Source organism: Castor canadensis, chromosome 12, assembly GCF_047511655.1.
Source record: "Castor canadensis chromosome 12, mCasCan1.hap1v2, whole genome shotgun sequence".
In the NCBI taxonomy this organism is placed as follows: Eukaryota; Metazoa; Chordata; class Mammalia; order Rodentia; family Castoridae; genus Castor; species Castor canadensis.
The window spans coordinates 105,779,131-105,799,314 of NC_133397.1; the positions used below are offsets into that span (position 1 = coordinate 105,779,131).

Consider the following 20,184-nt stretch of genomic DNA (forward strand, 5'->3'; position numbering starts at 1 on the left):
TTTCCAGATGTGTCAAAAACTACTGAATCACACTGTCAAAGGATTATGCGACTGAAAGCAGAAATCAGACAAAAAGAAAAAAATGAGTTTTACTTTGGTATTAAATAAAGAGTTCAGCTTAGTATTCACGTGCTCTCTCTTTTGACAAACTAACTGATGCATAACTTTTTAGAACATATTTTCTAAACTAGAGACTTTTTCTGCTGGATCCTTAGACACAGGAGGGAATATCAAATCTCCTGGAAATCTGGCAGACCACAGAATAGAATAATTTTTATTTCACAGATTTCATATCAATTGCTTCAAGGACACAGGAGACATCATGGTTATTTAGAGTTATAGTTGGCCTGAGTTTTCTCTTGAATGGATGTGTTTATATAAATGCCGGACTGAATTGGCTTGATAGTTTGTCTCCAAATCAAAGTGGGACATACTTGCTGTCACCTTCAGCAGCCCAAGGCAAGATGGAACTATTAATGAAAATGTAAGTAGCTATGCTCCTGAAAGAGAAAAACACTGGCCTGTCCTTGATGAGCATAACTAACTACTCCCTGTGGAAGCCCAAATACAAGTCTCTTTGCCATAGAATATAGTTAAATCTTATGCTTCCCCCCAAATAAGCCTTTGTTACAGATTTTCTTCCACATTTCTGCTTTTCTGTATGGTTCTACACTCATATCTCTTTTCAATGTGATGTAGATTTTCCTCATTCAATCAAAAGAAAAAACTACTGAGTTCCTACCAGGGGCCAGGTACTTGAGATGCAGTGAAGAAAACAAGGTGATGTCCCTGTCCTCCAGGATCTGACACTGCAAGGGAGACATGGGCCACAAATGATAAATAGTATCAGACACTGAGAGATATTGTGATCACAAGTAAAGCAAACGAAGAGGCAGAAGGGTCTTGATGTGACAAGCATTTGAAATAGGCAAAGATCTAAGAACAAAGCCTGACAGACAGAGGAAAACAAGACAGCAAACAGGCCAGTCTATACAAAGTGGAAAAGGCAAGGGAGGTGAAGGGGATGCATTTGAGGAGTTATATGGCAGCCACCTCGTAGATAGAGTTTGCAATTATTCTAAGGAGGAAAAGAAGTCAGGCTGGCTCAATTGTTCAGCTGCATCAAAATGTGCTCCCACGAGATCTACCCTCCTACATGTACTCCACTTCTTGGGTCAAATTTGCAAAAAAGTTACAGTATATACCTTGTTGGTTTCCCCATTAAAGATTCACTGTCACAAGAGCAAATGACACTTTCTGAGACATTCACAGTGCAGCTGTCTGTTTATGCCTACTTATCATGGAACATTTTTTTTTCCTGGCAATACAGAAATCAACAGCATGAATCTGTTCCCTTCCAAGCCATTCAGATGGCTGTTGGCTTCATAGCCAAGGATGATGTCACACTCCCAGTCATCATATGTGGTTACTCTTAGGTCACAAGGAGAGCTAATGTACGTGACTCATATCAGTACATGGTATGGTGACTTGGAGTCCAACTACCCATTCATTTACTCATGTAACTTAACTTTTGTGAAACTCCATCTGTAAATCAGCAGGTGCTAACAAATTAAAATTACTGATGAGTGCAAGAAGAGCTCTGCAGAATAGTGAAATGGTACCATTTTCTAGCAGGTGGAGCATTTACCTGCTAGTTCTCCTGCCTGTACATCCTCTGTCCTTCCCTAATCTGTCATCCACCAGGTAAGACCCATAGCAATTTGAAAAGGCTTTGTGATAGCCAGCAGCACAAGACGAATGACATGTACTAAGCAATTGATTTAGTTTAATCAGTAAAAACTTGCAATTTGTATAGGTAAAGGCACATTGTGAGAAGTGAGTGATATACAGCCTGAAAGCAGAATATTTGATATGATTTAGTACACATCAGATAAGAAGCCAGGTTCCTTTCAAAGAGTTCAGTATAACTTCCAGACAGGCATTGATTTAGAATTATTGACACAAACACCTTTTTGGAGGCACGAAACATGGCTTTCAGAAATCACCTTTTCAGCACAGAAACATAGATCAAATGGGCAACAAAAAGGCACAGCACTGACTGAAGGGAAGAACAAAGCTGGAACACAACTGGTTGTTGGTGTCTTTGATTTACAGAGCAGACCAGGAACAATGAGATCAAAGATGAAGCAGTTGCAAAGGATGATTCTTCTCTTGAAAAGGTAAGGAATTATTTTCCTGAAAGAGGAGGTGACAAGAAAAGATGATCTGAGAAAACTGACCCAGATTAATAAATGAGAGAAAGAAAAAAAGAGGGATGGGGGAAGGGAGGGTAGGAAGGAGACAGGGGAGAGGGAAACAGAGAGGAAAAGAGAGATGCTTAAAAGAAAAAGATGGATGTTTCAGGAGAGGGATTATTCAGATATCCCCATACCAGCTCCAACTGGAGAGAAAGGAGTTAATTTTACTAGCTTTACCAGCTTAAGCAAAACTTCCCGGCTCCTTGTTCCTCTCTAGACAGTGTGGCTTGGCAACCTCACAAACACCTGCTGACCATACAGTCATGTAGAACTAACGTCGTCTTGAAGTGAGTTCAGAAAACCTGCCTGTAATTGCTAACAGGACTCAGAAGAGTATAACCTAACAATAAAAATATTTAGATTATGTTGCACATATAAAAAAAAAAAGTCAAAGACATACTCTTTCTGGCAGCTGCTCTCCTAAAATGTTGCCATATGGATTTATACATATGCAGATTTGCCCAATTAAATGGAGTGCATGCTGGTTAGTTGACAGAGTCCAAGAGGGCTCCAGTTGGACTTTAACAAATTATAGCCAAACTTGTGTTCCTATGATTTTTTTTAGAAACCCAAGAAGATGGTGGTGGAAGCAGATTTAGAGGACATAAAGAAAGCGCAACAACGCAGTCTAATGGACTGGAGTTTCACTGAACACTTTAAGCCCAAAGTCCTGCTTCAGGTATTTATGAACTGTGATTCTCCAGGAGACGGTTGGATAGGTCTGGTGAGTAGGTTTGTGATTTAGAACAGTTCACTTTGAGGTCACTCAACTCTAGTTCCGATCAATATTCTCATTCACTTCGGCCATAAAATGAGTTTCTTCCCAGACCCAGCTATCCAGTCCCAGAAAGTCTCCAAAATAGTTTAAAATATACTTTCCAAAAGGATGCTTTTATAAAATCTTTTAAGAAATAGAGACACACGAGATTGCTGTGCGGGTATTCTAGAGAAAAAGTAAGGTTTTACTAAGGAATCAACCCCATTTTTGTCAAGATGAGAAAAAAATATTATTTTAGCTTATTCCATTTCACAATATTTTCTGTTTTGAGAAATAGTTCAAAAGAAACTGTGATAGCTAATGTTTACTGATCTCTTGCCATGGCGTAGAAAGTGACTAATATGTTTTTAGCTTATTTATTCTTTGATGTAGAAACTAAATAGTAGAAACTGAAGCACCTTGACCAAAGGTGACTTTTACCACTGATCACATGACTGCTAAGTGAAAAGTAAGATATAATCCCAAGGAATCTGGCCTCAGGACCCAAGCTTTTAACCACTCAGCAAAATAAGAAATCCTAAAACTAAAACTCTTCCCGTTGCCTAAAACTATACGCTTGCTTTTATCTTTTCAATTTGAATTTTGTTTTAATCAAAGTTTCACATCCACATATTTTTAAAGCCAGAAAGTGCTAAGATTCCTATTATGAAATGTAGCAACCTCTTGCCAGGTACCCCACCATGCTTTAACTCCCAAGGGCAAAAATCGTCAATGCATTCAACTGTTTCTTTTTGTTACCTGTCTGTTATCTCTAAATAACAAATAGCTTTTGTTCACTTTTAGTTTTAATTGGGGCCACCATTATCAATTGACTCACATTTGAGAACAAGTTGCGTCCACCCCCATTCAAGACAAACGCACTCATACACAGCCCCCTACATTCACACTAGCACCTCTCTATTATCTGACACTGTCAGACATATCATAGTTTTGGTTAGATCAGTGTTTCATATTTACTTTACTTCAGTTTATAGAAATGCTATTCACAACTGGATACCATGTTATGCTATGATTGTATTTCCTTTTGTTTTCCCTGAGGTTAATAATTGCCTCTTCCCCCTATTTGTTTAGTTAACCGTGTATGATCATTAATTCATCCTTCAACTCTTTACCATATAGAATATTCTAGCATAATTCATAGTCCGTCAGTTTTATTGTCTCTGAGGATATCTTGGGCATATACTCTAAGTTTCTGCATGCCTGTGGTCCTAGGATCTCCTTTTACCCACCATCCTGCTGTACCCACTGTTTTTCCTTCTAGATAGATACTGTATCCTTCATCTCGTGTCTTCTTTTCTCTTGAGTTCTTCTCTGTTTGCAAAGCACCATCTCTTAAGATATCCTGCAGACACTGGATATTTGAAAACATCTTAATGCTACCTTTCAGTGACTCACAGCTTGACTTTTTAAAATGCTAAGTTAAAAAAACCAATTTTCTCCCCCTGCACAGGACTGTGTGCATCCTGCCAAGCTGCATTATATTCTGTACTGTGTGCAATAAAGAAGTTTGCTTTTCATTTAAAAAAAAAGAATTTTCCTTTAATTTTTTAAATTCCTCTATACTCTTATGGCTTCCTAGATTGTTCTATACAATCAACTTCTGGTTCAAACAGAAGTTTGACCATATTTTTTCCTTCTCACCAGGAGATGTTATGACCTTCTCTGTTCCTGTGCTCTGGATATTCTGTTGACATGTGTGTTTCTCTCCCTACATGTTATTCTGGTGAGCCCAGTGCAATCTGGAAACTCCTGTCCCTACATGTGGGGAAATGTTCTGTTTCTTCTCTTCTTTCTTCCTGGAACTCCGCTTACTATGGTGTTGGACCTCTTGGACTGAAGCTCCCATTCCTTTGTCTTTTCTCTCCCCATTTCCAAAACTTAGTCCTTTTGTTCTGGAATTAGTGCTCAGCTTCCATTCAATCCTTATATTAAACCCTCTGCTTCTTTCATCATTATTTTAAGTTCCTAAACTTCTATTTATCATTCCAATTTACCTTTTTATAGTATAATTTCAACACTTTGGATACAATATCTTATCTCTGTGAGTATATTAAAGTACTTTGAAGTGGTTTTCTCCTTGAATTGGCCCCTTTTTCCTCCAAGTTTTTCTCTTTCTTTGTTTCTTTTTGTAGGAGTAGCTTTTTGGTCTCACTTTTTCATGTTAGAGGGCAACACCACTATTTCCTTTCTGTGTTCATGTTAACAATGAAACACTAACACTGTGATAGGAAGTGCTGGTCAGTAACCAACTTCATTGTTGGGGGATTTGACTGAGTGGTTTCCTTAGGGATCCATCAACGTCTATATGTTAGGTCTGTCCTCCTGGGCCATTTAGATTCTCCAGGAAAAAAAAACAATCTGTCCAAAAATAAATAAATAAATTAAAACAAAAATAAAAAATAAATATAAAAACAAATAAATAAATAGATAATAAATAAATAAATAAACACTGCTTTTCAGTGTTCTGAGAGATGAGTGGTAGAGAAGCAAGTTGGGCTTCTCATATTCACTATGTAGACCTGCATGATCCAGTGAGGTAGCCAGTTGTCAAGTATCACTATACAGGTGGCTCTGTAAGTACTATATATACTGTCTTCAATGACTTATATGAAAGCTTGATATAGCTCAATAATGATTTCTACGTCAATTCATATTGAAAGTCACTACGCAGGTAACTATGAGTGCTACACACAGTGTATGCAGCGACTTAGTATGAAAACTTGATATATCTCAATAATGATTTTTATATCAATTCATGATGAAATTATATACTACTATATATTGAGTTAAAAATATCTATCATTAACATTTCATTTCACCTGTCTCTTCGATTTTTAAAATGTAATGGTTATAAAATCTAGAATTGCACATGTGGCTCGCATTTGTGGCTTACCTTATATTCCTGCTAAGTGTCACTGACTTAGACTTTTCCCAGTATCCTTTTTCTGTGGAATGTGCTTCTCCCTCAGTGATGTCTAGGTCCCCCTGTCCTTAGAACTGACTGGTTCACCTTCTACAGATGACTATCCTGCCCTCTGCTGGAGTGGGAGACAGGCAGCAGCCTGGCAGCTCTGAACTCTCAAGGGGACCTGTGGAGCCTAACGACCTCCTAAAGAAACTAAATTAATTCCCTGGTTTTCATTACTTTCATCTTACTACCATCCTCTTCTTCTGCAATAACCTCTTAGAGGTCAGCCGGCTTCCATCCATGCCCTACCCCATCCATTTACCACATGCCAGGTACTCCATCCCCTTCATCAGAACTTCAAAATAATCTATAGAAATCTTAAATTTAAAAGGAAGTTTTTTAGCATATTATTGTTGAACTGGGGGGTACATTGAGACACTTATAAAAGTTCTTATAATATATCACAGTTGAATTCACCCCCTCCATCATTCTCCTGTATCTCCCCTCCCCCCATTCCTGGAATAGTTTCAACAGGTCTCATTTTTCCACTTCTAAGAGAAAATTTTTATCTATCTCACTAATTGTTTTTCCTGAACACATTGCCTGGCATATAATAGGTAATCATTCTTAATGAAATAATTAACTCTCTAGTTAGTGAGGCCAACAATATTAATATAGAATAAAAAGAAGAAACCAATTAGTAAAAAGAAGTTACAATGTGAACATTTTTCAAATACTGGTTGAGAGCAGTCATAGCTCTATGAAACTGAGTGCTGTATTTCCTAGCAGCCAAAGCAAACATGAAAGAACAAAGATTGCAGAGTTCTCATTATCTAACAGAAGGAAGGATGTATGTTCATCAAAAATAAGCACATTTGCTTTTGTATTTATAGTCTCAGAGGAATTTGTCTTTCAAGAAAAGTCAGAAAGTGATAGATAATAATGGCATGGAAATATTTTTGGTTGCAAAGATTTTCACCACATGTAGGTTTTTTTGTATTGCCTCACAGGAAACACATGTAAAAGTTTCAGTGTCACACTATAAAGACACTCATACAGGGGACTAGATTGAGGAAGTAAATGTATTATTTTTGTTATACGATCAGTGTAGAAATGAAAGCAAAAGTAAAACAACTCTTTCAAAACATGATATGCAATTCCATGCCTTCAGATCATTAAACAGCAGAGAAGGAAAAGCTGGCTACATTGACATTGAAAACACAAACAAAAGCCTACAGCTGTCCAATTCATTATCATGTAGACAATTCCCTTATTGTTGATTGGCAGTGAGTAGGAAACAAGATAAATAGCTGCCCCTGGCCCCATATTATGGGTGTTATATTTGAAGAAAGGCCAGAGTTGGATGGCAAATAGCAACATGTGTCAGAAAGACCACTCACCTTATTTCACTGCAGAGCAGCACGCATTCTGTGGAGAGTAAAATGGTAAAACCTGGAGCTGAAAGACTGGTGTGAGCCCTGCACAACCTGGAGCTGAAAGACTGGTATGAGCCCTGCACCAGGACTTTCAAACTGTGTTCTTGGGCAAGTCCCTTATCCTTTCTCAGCCCCAATTAATGCTGGAAAATGAGAGCTCTAATATTCCAAATGGGAAAAACAATCTTATTTTCCTAGTCTTCTCAGGCTGCTGTAACAAAAGGCCACAGACTGAGCACCTTAAACAATGGAAATTTATTTTCTCAGACTTCTAGAGGCTAGGAGAACTTTTCGAGGTGCCAGCATTGCTGGTTTCCCATGTGAGCTTGCTTCCTGGCTTGCAGATGAAGCTGTTTCCCAAAGTTCTCACCTGACAGAGAACAAGCGCTCTAGTATTTCTTCTTATTAGGACACTAATCCTATCATAAGGGTCCCACTCTCATGACATTATCTAAGTCTGATTATCTCTTAAAAGTCTCCCCTCCAAATACCATCATCAGATCAAGGGACCCACCTCTTCTGGAGCACTGGGTCAGAAGTTAAACACTGTTAAGCTTCCTTAAGTATTACAAATACTGTTAAATGCTATTACAATTGCTAGTTCTGAGCTTTTGTTGTCTTTATTGAAAACACCTTTTTGTTAATGCTTTCTGAGAATCAACAAAATTGAAAAGTAGGCCATTTGGCAGTTCCTTCCTGTATGCCTGGCTGCCTTGAGTGGAGAACTTTCCACAAGCGGCCCCTTTGGCTGTTGGCTGGGCTGCCTTCAGGACAGTTCACAGCCTGCTGCTGTGAAGTTACACTGCATCCCTAGCTGCTTGATGCAGAAGCACAATTCTGGTTTCAGAACGTACTGTTCCAGCCACAACTGTTTCAGCCAGCTTGCGTTGGTCTTTTTACCACTACAAGTTTGAAGTTAGATGAATTCTAGTAGCCATTTTCACGAGGCCAAAGGGGAAGTACTTCTCCTGGTGGTCCAGAAGATAGGCTGTAATTGGTTAAAAAAAAAAAAAGAAAGAAAGAAAGAGAAACCATAGTCCTTCACTTACATGAAGTCTGTGCTGTGACTGGTGCAAACGCTTTTAGCACACACCCTATCCTGGCGATATAACCAGGCTACTTTGCTCACTTTTTTGAGTCAGCCGGGAGATACTTTCCTGTGCTGCCCCCTGGTGTTTCATCAGGGAGCCCAATAAAAGGCTTCTCCTGAGTGGTCTTTGGCTGCTTTTGATTTTTATCCTAAGTGGAGAGGGTTGGACTAGTAACATGAAGGGGAGACAGCAAAGCAGCAGCAACAGCAATGGCAGCTGCATCAAGACGGTGGCTGAAGAGTTCCAAAGATTGGCCAGGGGCAAAGACAATGAGAAGCAGTGACAGCAGAGACAACAAAGGGACGAAGGACTATAGAAATCCAGAGAAGACTGTGAAGAGCCAAAGATGAGGGACTGAGGGCCACAGAAGCTAAAAGAGTTCCAAGGAGCTTCCAAGCCCTAAGGGCCAAGAGTTCTGACACTCAAGGCTCAAGAGCTGTACTACCTGCTGGCGCTGCTGCTGCCACGTGTTAAGTTACACCAGCTGCCTAGTGCTGGGCCACTGGCAAAGCCCAGAGCAATAACCCTCCAACCAGAGCACCTAGACTGTCCTCTAGTTCCTGGAGCCAGAAGCTTCTTAGGATTTGGATCTATGAGCCTCTAAATCTATCAGCCCAGCCCTATAATATAAGCTTTTGGCGCTCAAGAGCCTCCGTCTGCCAACACTAGCAGAGCTACTCCTCACACATTTGCAATTTCTGAGTAGGGCAAAGGGACCCAAGGCAGCTGATTGGTAACAAACACACCAGGGATTAGAGCATCAACATATAAATTTAGACCAACTTAGTCCATAGCACCTACTTATCTGCAGTTTTTAATGATGCTAAATAATAAAATACTAGATAAATTACTACTCGACTCAACTATTATCTAACAATCTTTATGAAGAACACTTTTAGCAAATCTCTCTATTCCTGGAGCCTATTGGTTTTTCCTTTAAGAGTTGTTGTAATACTCCACAAAATATCTATCTTTTGTGATCTCATTATCTAGCAGTTAGGGAAGAATCCAATGGGAATTCAAAACTTGACTCTCAATGTGGAAATTCGAAGAGGGAGAGAAGTAGGAAGCAATACGATTTAGTAGACGATGCCTCTCTTGGAAATAAAAAGATTTATCAATGCGATTATTTTGATTTTCAGGTTCTTGAAGAGGCCTATCAGCAATATCGGTGTGTTGATTCTTATTACCACACCCAAGACAACTCCTTACTCTTGGTTTTCCATAACCCGATGAATACACAACGTCTGCACTGTGAACATTGGAATATTGCTCTTCACTCCAATGTTGGATTCAGGTAACCAAGTTAGATTGTTTAGCTAATTAGATAGTTGAGCTGAGTTCCTTTTTAGTTACTTAGGTTTTAGTTCCTTAGCCTTAACTAGGTGGTTCAACTCAATAAAAACCTTTTATGTAACCCCAGAGATACAGCTCAGTTCACTAAGGTGAGTATCTCCCACACACCAAGCACTGTGCCAAGTGTTGAAATACCACTGGAAAAGAAAATCATCATTCTTGCCCTCATGGAGTCTAGTGGGGCTGTTACCAAATTACATTGTTTTCATTTAGACTCCAATAACACTGCTTCTGAAAAATTTCAGGTTGTGACTACACAACATAACATTCTGCCTACTGATTGGGGTAACTCCACTTCATCTGGGAACATTCAAAAGCAGCAAAACTGGGTATCATATTGTTTCATGGGTATGTCTATTTTATATAGCAGCTTAAATTTTTTAATCGCTATGAGAACCCATCTTTTAAAAGGTTTTAATTATAAAAACAAGTTTTAAAGATTTTCAGTTTTAAAGAATTTAATCATTTTGCTTTTATTTTTATTGATGTGTTGAGTTTCATTCTTATATTTTAATTTTATAAATATCTTTCTATTTTAGTATGAATCTTTTTCTTTTCTTTTGTTATTTTTCATTTTCTTAGTACATTCTTAGTGCATGCAAAGATTGTACATTCTATTTATATTCTTCTAGGAATTATACATACCCTTTAAAATCAAATATTTAAAGATTTTTATATCATATCTAGAGTTAATGGCTAGTAATACCACTTGCAAAGATGTTAAAAATTTTAAGATGTGATGTTTTCATCCCCAACAAATGTCTTACTTTCCATTTTAAAATTATTTAGAAATTTTGTTTCCAACTATGCAGTAGTTGGTTTTTAATCACAAATAAGCATAGTTATTTACATTTAATTGCAAGTTGACTTCTTTATTTTTGACCCTTCTACTTTCATCCAATATTGTCTTCTTTCTCTTATTTTTTTAATGCAGCTGGAATATATTTCTGAGTAATTCATTTAGAAAATATCTGTGGGTAATAAACTTCCTAAAGCATTGCATGTGTGTTCTTCATTTTGCCCTCTCATTTGATACTAATTTGGCTGTGTTTGAGTCTGTGTTCCTTCATTTAGGTCACTTGTAGCATTCTAGTTTTTTTTATTATAAAATTTTTATTAGGATATATTCATTATACAGGGGGTTCATAATGACAATTCTGATTTGACTTATATTGTACATTATTTGCATTTCCCCCATCGTCTCTACCCCTCAACCTCCTCTAAACCCCACTTAAAGCAATTACAAGAGGTTTTTTAGTTCTGTTTCAGGTAGGCATATGAAGTTCGTTGACCATATACTGTCACTTCAATCTCCTTTCTTCACCCTCCTCCTCCAACTAGTACCTCCCCACACACACCTTGCCTATTTTACAATCCTGATTTTCATTATTAATATTTAAGTTGATGTTCACAGGGGTGTCTCAATGTATGCCCGCTGTGGGTGTGCTTTACTTTGGTTCATTTAATCCCTTTGAATACTCTCCCTTACCCCTTTGCCTACCACCCCCAGTTTATCAACAGTTTTCAATACGCATCCTTACATCCTCTACCTTTACATCGCACGGTATACACTATCACTAATGCTCTATCAGTCTCTTTTCCTTTCCCTCTTTTCCCAAGTTCCATGGAGTAGTTCCACTGTTACAAATATGTTCTACATCTGAGTTTATATATGATCATGCTTGTTTTTGTGTTTATCTTAGGATCTGTCTTCCATGTATTAGACATTTTGTGTTCTGATCCTGGCTAACTTCACTTAACAAGGTGTCCTCCAATTGCATCCATTTACCTTCAAACCCCATGTCACTATTCCTTGTGACTGAGTAATACTCCATTGTGTATATGTACTACAATTTCATGATCCAGTCATCACTTGTAGGGCATCTGGGTTGTTTCCAGAGCTTGGCTATTGTGAATAGTGCTGTGATGAACATGGGTGCACAGGTGTCTTTACTGTACTCTGTGTTAAGTTCTTTTGGGTAGATGCCAAAGAGAAGAATCACTGGATCACATGGCAGTTCTATCTCCAGTTTTTGAGGAATCTCCATACTGCTTTCTATCATGGTTCTACTAATTTGCATTCCCACCAGCAGTGTATAATGGATCCTGTTTCACCACATCCTCGCCAGCATTTGTTCTTATTGCCCTTGATTATGGCCATTCTAACTGGGGTGAGATGAAGTCTAAGTGTTGTGATTTGCATCTCTTTTACAACCTGGGAAGCTGAACACTTCTTCATGTATTTACTGGCCATTTGTACCTCTTCCTTTGAGAATTCCCTGATTAATTCATGTGCCCATTTCTTCACTGGGGTGTTGATTCTTTGGGGGCTGAGTTTTTTGAGTTCCCTATAGATTCTGGATATTAGTCTCTTATCAAGTGAGTAGCTGGCAATGATTTTCTCCCATACTGTGGGCTGTCTCTTGAGTCTGGTGACAGTTTCCTTTGCTGTGCAGAAGCTCTTTAGTTTGATGCAGTTCCATTTGTTTGTTGTTTCTCTTAGATGCTGAGTCTTTTGAATTCTGTTTAGGAAGTCATTCCCTATACCTAGCTGTTCCAGTGTACGTCCTACTGCTTCTTGGAGTTGTTTCAAAGTTTCAGGCCTTATATTAAGGTCTTTGATCCACTTTGAGTTGATTTTGGTACAGGGTGAAAGACAGGGATCTAATTTCAGTCTTCTATATATGTATATCCAATTTTCCCAGCAGTATTTGTTGAAGAGGCTGTCTTTTCTCCATCATGTGTTTTGGGCTCCTTTGTCAAAAATCAGTTGGCTATAGATGCTTGGGTTTATGTCTGGATGATCTATTCTGATCCATTGGTCTTCCTGTCTGTTTTTGTGCCAATAACATGCTGATTTTATTGTTATGGCTCTGTAGTATAATTTGATGCCTCAAGTGTTGGACTTTTTGCTCCAAATTGCTTTGTCTATTCGAGGTCTTTTGTGTTTCCATATGTATTTCATGAATGATTTTTCTATTTCTGTGCAGAATGTCATTGGAAGTTTGATAGGGATTTCATTAAACATGTAGATTGTTTTTGGTAGTATGGCCATTTTCACAATGTTGAGTCTACCAATCCACGAGCCTGGAAGGTCTTTTCATCTTCTGATGTCTTCTTCAATTTCTCTTTTCATTGGTTTATCATTTTCATTACAAAGGTCTTTAATTACTTTCAAGTTATTCCAAGGTACTTGATTATTTCTGAGGCTATTGTAAATGGGATTGTTTCCCTGATTTCTTTCTTACTCTGCACATTGTCGGTATATAGAAAAGCTACTGCTTTCTGTATGTTAATTTTGTATCCTGCTACTTTGCTGAAGGAGTTTATGATTTCTGGTAGTTTTTTTGATAGAGTTTTTAGGGTCTCTTAGGTATAGGATCACATCATCTGCAAAAAGGGATGGTTTGACTTCTTCCTTCCCTATTTAAATCCCTTTTATTTTTTGCTCTTGTCTTATTGCTCTGGCTAGGAATTCCAAAACTATACTGAATAGAAGTGGAGAAAGTGGACAGCCCTGTCTCATTCCTGACTTTAAGGGGAACGGTTTCAGTTATTCTCCATTTAGTATGATGTTGGCTCTAGGTTTGTCATATATAGCCTTTATTGTGTTGAGGAACATTCTTTCTAATCCTAGTTTCTTCAGAGCTTTTATCATGAAAGGGTGTTGGATTTTGTCAACAGCTTTTTCTGTGTCTATTGAGAGGATCATGTGATTTTTGTCCTTGCTTCTGTTTATATGCTGTATTATGTTTATGGATTTACATATATTGAACCATCCTTGCGTCCCTGGAATGAAACCAACTTGGTCATGGTATGATCTTTTTGACGTGTTGTTGAATTCTGTTTGCCAGTATTTTGTTGAGAATCTTTGCATTTATATTTGTTATAGATATTGGTCTATAATTCTCTTTTCTTATTAATGCTGGCTTCGTAGAATGAGTTTGGTAGTGTTCCTTCCCTTTCTATTTCCTGGAAAAGTTTGAGGAGTATTGTGTTAATTTTTACTTAAAGGTTTGGTGAAGTTCAGCCATGAATCCATCAGGTCCTGGGCTCTTCTTTGTAGGGATACTCTACTACTGTTTCATGTATTAGGACTATTTACATGGTTAATATCTTCTTGGTTCAATTTTGATTGGTTATATGAATCTAGGAATTTATCCACTTCATCTAGATTTTCCAGTTTACTTGTGTGTAAATTTTCAAACTACTCTATAATGATTCTCCGGACTTTTTGGTAGTTGTGGTTATGTCCCCTTTTTGTTCTCTGAATTTATTAATTTGGGTCTTCTCCCTCCTCTGTTTTTTCATATTGGCTAAAGGTTTGTTAGTCTTGTTAATCTTTTCAAAGAACCAACTTTGTGTTTTATTGATTCTTTGTATAGTTTGTTTGGCTTTGATCTCATTGATCTTGGCCCTGATCTTTATTATCTCTCTCCATCTGCTGGTTTGTGTTTCGTTTGTTCTTGTTTTTCTAGAAGCTTAAGGTACATCATTAGATTGTTTATTTGAGAGGTCTGTGCTTTTTTAATGTAGGCACTTATAGCTATAAACTCTCCTCATAGCATGACCTTTGCTGTGTCCCACAGATTCTGGTAGGTTGTATTTTAGTTTTCACTGGATCCTAGAAAGTTTTTGATATCTTCCCTTATTTCTTCAGTTACCCATTAGCTGAACTCTTGTTCAGTCTCCATGTGAATGAATTCAAAAATATTGAATATTTTCTGGGGTCTCTTTTGTTGTTGAGGTCTATTTTTATTCTGTTGTGATCTGATAAGATGCAGGGGGTTATTTTGATTATCTTGAATTTGTTGAGACTTGCTTTGTGTCCTAAAATATGATCTGTTTTGGAGAAAGTTCCATGAGCTGCAGAAAAGAATATGTATTGCCTAGTTGTTGGGTGGAATACTCTATAGATATCAACCATATCTATTTGGTCTAATGTGTGGAGCAACTCTGAAGTTTCTTTGTTGCTCTTTGGTCTGGATGACCCATCGGTGACTGTGGGATATTCAGGTCTCCTACTATCACTGTGTTAGCATCTATCTGTACTCCTGGGGACATAAGAGGTTTTGTTTTAAATGTAGGTGGGTGCCCCTGTGTTTGTTGCATATATGTTAAGGATTGATATTTCCTCTTGATGAATTTTTCCTTTCATTAACACGAAGTGACCTTTGTTGTCTCTTCTGATTAATTTTAGTCTGAAGTCAACTTTGTCAGATATAACTATAGCTACTCCTGCCTGTTTATGGAGTCCAGTTGCTTGGAAAACTTTTTCCCACCCTTTGATTCTAAGCCAATATTTGTTTTTTTCAGTGAGATGAGTCTCTTATAAGAAACATGGTTGGGTCTTGTTTTTTAATCCAATTTGCTATTTTGGCTCTTTTTATTGGGACATTGAGGCCATTCACAGTCAGTGTTAATATTGAGAGGTGCCTGTTGTTTCCAGTAATCTTTGTTCCCTTGTTGTTTAGTTTTACCTATTCCTTGTTTACTGGTATGCTTGCTCAAAAGGGTTTATTCTTTCTTGAGTTTTCCTGTCTCATTCTAGTTTCTTCTTCTATATGTAAAAGTCCTTTAAGTATCTTCTGAAGATTCCTTTAGTTTTTCCTTGCTGTGGAAGGTTTTAGTTTCTCCTTCAATTAAGAAAGATAGTTTTGCTGGATAGACTAGTCTAGGTTGACATTTTCTTTCTTTCAGGGCCTGAAATTTTGTCTGTCCATTACCTTCTTGTGTTTAGAGTCTGAGTAAAGAAATCTGCTGTTACTCTAATGGGTTTGCCTTTTTATGTGACTTGTCTTTTCTCTTTTTCAGCTTTCAGAATTCTTTCTTTGTTCTGTGTGCTGAGTGTTTTGATTATAATGTGTCTGGGGGTGTTTATTTTTTGGTTCTGACAGTTTTATGTTCTATAAGGTTTCTACACCTATGTGATTCTCTCTTTCTTGATGTTAAAGAAGTTTTCTGCTATTATTCTATTGAATAGGATGTCAATGCCTTTAGTTTGTATCTCCTGTCAGTGCTCTCTAAACCCATCATGCAAAGGTTTGATCTTTTCATAGTGCTCCAGATATCTTGCATGTTCCATTCATATTTTCTTAGTATTCTTTCATGACCTTTTACTATTTGGTCTAATTCCTCTACTTTGTCTTCCATTCCTGATACTCTGTTTTCAACTTGCTCTTCTCTGTTCACCAAGCTTTCAATTGCAATATTTATTTGGGATATTGAATTGCTTATTTTAGATTGATTATTTTTCAAGGTTTCCATATCTTTATTGATTCCTCTTTCATATCCTGGATAGTCTTCTTAATTTCATTCATCTGTTTGTATGAGCTCTTTGAGCTCATTTAATTGTTTATTCATGTTCTCTTTGAGGTCAAATACTAACTTTTGTGTTTCTTCTTTGAGGTCATTAATCATTTTTACTATTATTTTTTGGAATATATTATTTGATAGCTCTTCCTCTATGAAGGTGTTTGGATCCTAAGTGGTAGAATTGGCTTTTGATGGAAAGTGGTTGTCTTGCTGTTTCATTTTGCATTGAGATTTACACATCTGGAGTTGTTTTGGGTTAAGGTTTTAATCTCTTATTCTGCTGTAGTTGGGGTTTTGAGTTTTTTTCTACTGGAGCTCCAGCAGTGTTTGTCAGAGAGGGGTAGGCTGGATATGTTACCTTTTGCAGGGTTCTTGCTGTGGTGCCAATTACCTCTTTTCTTCCCTTAATGAGGGAGCTAGTGTTCCTGCTCTTTGATGGGGGCTCAGGGTCTCCACTGCAGTTGCAGTGGAGAGCCTTGGGTCTCTGTGCGCTGTGGGGGGCAGGCCTCCAAGCACCAGTGGAGTAGCAGATCTCCACTCAGTGGAGGAGCTAGGATTCCAGCTCTTGGGAAGGAGAGACCTGACTCTCCTGCAGGGAGGTGCAGCATGAAGCACTGGGCTTCCTGTACCTTGAGGGGACAGGGCTTCTGATGCCGCCTGCAGAGTAGCAGGTTATGGCTTTCCTCCCCTCAGTGGGGAATCTGGCATTCTTGCTCTCTGATGGGGAGCGAGAGCTCTCTTGCTGTCAGGGACAGTGGGGAGGCTGGGTCTCCATGCTGTATGGGAAGGGAAGCCTCCTTGCACCAGCAGAATAGCAAAGCCTGGAACCTGGGGATCACTTAGGTGTGTGGTGGCAGGCTCCTGGTACTGAGTAGCAAGTTGAGGGTACCCATGGAGCAGCAAAGCTGGTGACTTTGAATCATCTGATGCCCACAAGGCAGCAGAGGCCCTGGGGTCTACTTGCACTGGGGCATGAGCTTCCAGGAGCCATGGCAGTTGCTGCAGGCATGGGGGACCCAAGTCCCCTGAGGCTTGCTTGTGGCATTGGACTACCCAGAGCCACAGCAACTGCCACAGGCATGGGGAACCAAGCCATTGGGTAGCAAGAGCCCTGGGGCTGATTTCCCACATGGGCTTCAAGGAACACAGTTCAGTGGCACTTCTACAAGGGGAACCAAGCCTGCTGGCTTGGGCCTTCTGTTACCCAGGGAGCAGTGGGAGCCATGCATCCTGTTTACACACAGGTACCAGTTTTCCTGGCATTTCAGGGTGAAGGTAGCAGTCGTGTAGTAGGAGGGAGCATGAGCTCCAAGTTCCTGTGTGTGCTGGGAAGCAGGACTTACCACCAAGCACCCTGAGAAATGAAGCCTAGAGCTGCATGGCAACTTCAAGGGCAGGGGATTGGGAATGTTGAGCTGCAAGTTGCTCTTCCCATTCTTCCTGTGGTTAGTTTTTACTCTGTTTGTGGATTTGGAAAGGGCTTTACATCTCACTGATTATGGGACCCTGTGGGTGCCTTTTGGGGTCCTCTGATCGTTGTTTTTAAGGGTAGTCGCTGCTGGGCCATAGGGATGTCAACAATCCACCATCTTACCCTCTCCCCCTTCTAGTTTTCACATGAAATATTCATTGAAAGATTCTGAGCAGAAGAAAGATCTGATTGGAGAATTTAAAGGGGCATTCTAGCTGGGTGTGGTGGCTCACACTTGTAATCCTAGCTACTCGGAAGCAAAGATGGAGAGGATAGTGTCTTGAGGCCAGCTCAAATAAAACGTTTTTAAGACCCCCCCCCCCATCTCAACCAAAAAACGCTAGGTGTAGTGGTCAAAGGCATAAATAGGAGGAACTCTGTCCAGGCCAGCCCCAGCAAAAACAGTACATCCTATTGGAATAGTAACTAAAAAAAAAGGGCTGTGGGCATGGCTAAAGTGGAAGAGTGCCTACCTAGCAAGCATAAGGGCCCAAGTTCAAACCCCAGCACTGCCGAAACAAGCAAACAAAAATGCTATTTGCTGACTTGGGACTAAACTTCAGGAGTCCAAGGGTAGGAGTGGCCAGCTACAGTCTGTTACAACAGTCCTAAAAAGATGTGACTATGGGCCAGAAAATGGAAGAAAGAGAAGTGAAATGTGATCAGATTTTGAATATATTATAAAAATACATATATTAAAAATTATTCTTAAATAATTTTTAAAAATCATTCTAGTTCATAATAGATTGGAAGAGGAGTATAAGAAAATAAGAATGGTTGAGGATAACTTCAGGGTGGTTGCCCTGCTCAACCAGAGGTGTACACTTGCCACCAGCTAAAATGCCAATGACAGTTTATGACAGCAAGTTGGAGTAGAAAATCATGAGTTTATTTTGGGACATGTTAAGTTTGAGATATCTGTTAACTTTCAAACAAATATGTTGGTTATTTATAGCTCATAGCCTATAATTTTCAGTTTATTTCTTTTGAAAAGATCAACAATGAAGGAAAATTGTGAAGCAATCTGAATATAATCCAGCTTTATATTTTAAAACTTTAGACCTTGGACTAGAAGTGTGGCTCAAGCAGTAGAGTGTCTGCTTTGTAAGCTCGAAGTCCTGAGATCAAACTCCAGTCCCACCATAAAACAAAAACAAAGCTTCCTGGACACAGGTGGCTCATGCTTATAATTCTAGCTACTTAGAAGGCTGAGATCAGGAGGCTTGAAGTTCTTAGTCAGCCTGGACAAATAGTGACACCCTATCTTCAAAATAACCGGTTCAAAACAGACTGGAACTATGGCTCAAGCAGTAGAGCACCTGCTTTGCAAAATGAAGCCCTGAGTTCAAACTCTAGTCCCATCAAAAACAAACTTTAGACCTCACCATCACATAATTTTACAATAGCTAATACTTACATTAGAGGCTAAATTTTTCAACTTATTTTAGGGATAAAAAACTTTCTATGAACATTCATGTATTGTAAGTGCATTAAAATTTAATTTAAAATAATTACACTAATCCATACAAATACTATGAATGAATTTCAGAGCAAAAATGACTGACTCTTGGTAAGCAGTAGCTTTCTGGTGGGATCATGGTCATATGAGCAACTTAGGGAATAGGACTTACGCTGTGCATGCTAACAAGGCTTGTCAGTTTTATAGCAGGACTGAAGTGTTTTAGTTAACCCAACGAGTCGATTACCTGGTGATCAATTAAAAGTTTCTAATGTGCCATAAAAAGCCTTAAAAGAGATTATACCACATTGCTCTTTAATGAACAGTGTTGAGAATGACTGTTTCTCCAAACTATCATCCACTCTTTGTGTTGACAAACTGTTTAATCCTTCACCTTCACTTGTTTCAAGCCCTCATTTTTAGATTTACATGTCTTTACCTGTAAATGAAGTTGGGCATTTTTTTTTTGTGTGCTCATGGGATATTTGTATCTGACTACTTGTAGAAAATAGTGCGAAAATATATCAAAATCTGTAATATTTATTTAGAATCAGTTCATTTTTAAAAGTTTGTTTATACAGTCAGTGTCTTAAATGCTTGTTGATTTTATTCATTTGCCATCTTCTTTTTGCCTTGTCTAGGAATTTTTTGGAACTTGTTGCAAAATCTATTGAAGATTGGATCACAGAAGAAGAAGCTAAATACCAGGAAGCTAAAATGGCTGAAGAAGTCAGTAAGAGCAAGACAGAACTGGACTTCAAATCTTCCTCTGGTACCAAAATTTCTTCAAGCAAAGTTTTTGCAGTCAAAAAATCTAAAAGTAATCAGTTCACTTTATACCTAAAAAATTTCCAAAGACATTGTCCTGTCTAGTAATTTAATATTTCAAGATTGAAAGGAGTTGTCCACAAAATTACTATGGCTTTCATTTTCTCTAATAAATGGAATAGCAGCTGTATTCCAAATATGATGAGATTTACCTGAGTGGGATAATGGAATATTTATTACACATTGATCCCCCCACTTCCTGTCAAATCTATTTTGCAGATTCAATATGAGTTATTAAGGAAATGCAGATGTTTTTATTGGTTGAATTGGTGGGCGAAGCTATC

General features: G+C 38.4%; 1 protein-coding gene across 1 annotated transcript in view; it reads left to right on the forward strand.

Annotated features, from left to right (window-relative positions):
- Spag17 (sperm associated antigen 17) overlaps positions 1-20,184 on the forward strand; it is a 206,691-nt gene that overhangs the window by 98,734 nt on the left and 87,773 nt on the right. The window contains exons 16-19 of the mRNA XM_074050665.1: positions 2,116-2,180; positions 2,824-2,937; positions 9,614-9,768; positions 19,714-19,892. Coding sequence (XP_073906766.1) covers positions 2,116-2,180; positions 2,824-2,937; positions 9,614-9,768; positions 19,714-19,892 — 513 coding nt within the window. The remainder of the gene's footprint in view (positions 1-2,115; positions 2,181-2,823; positions 2,938-9,613; positions 9,769-19,713; positions 19,893-20,184) is intronic.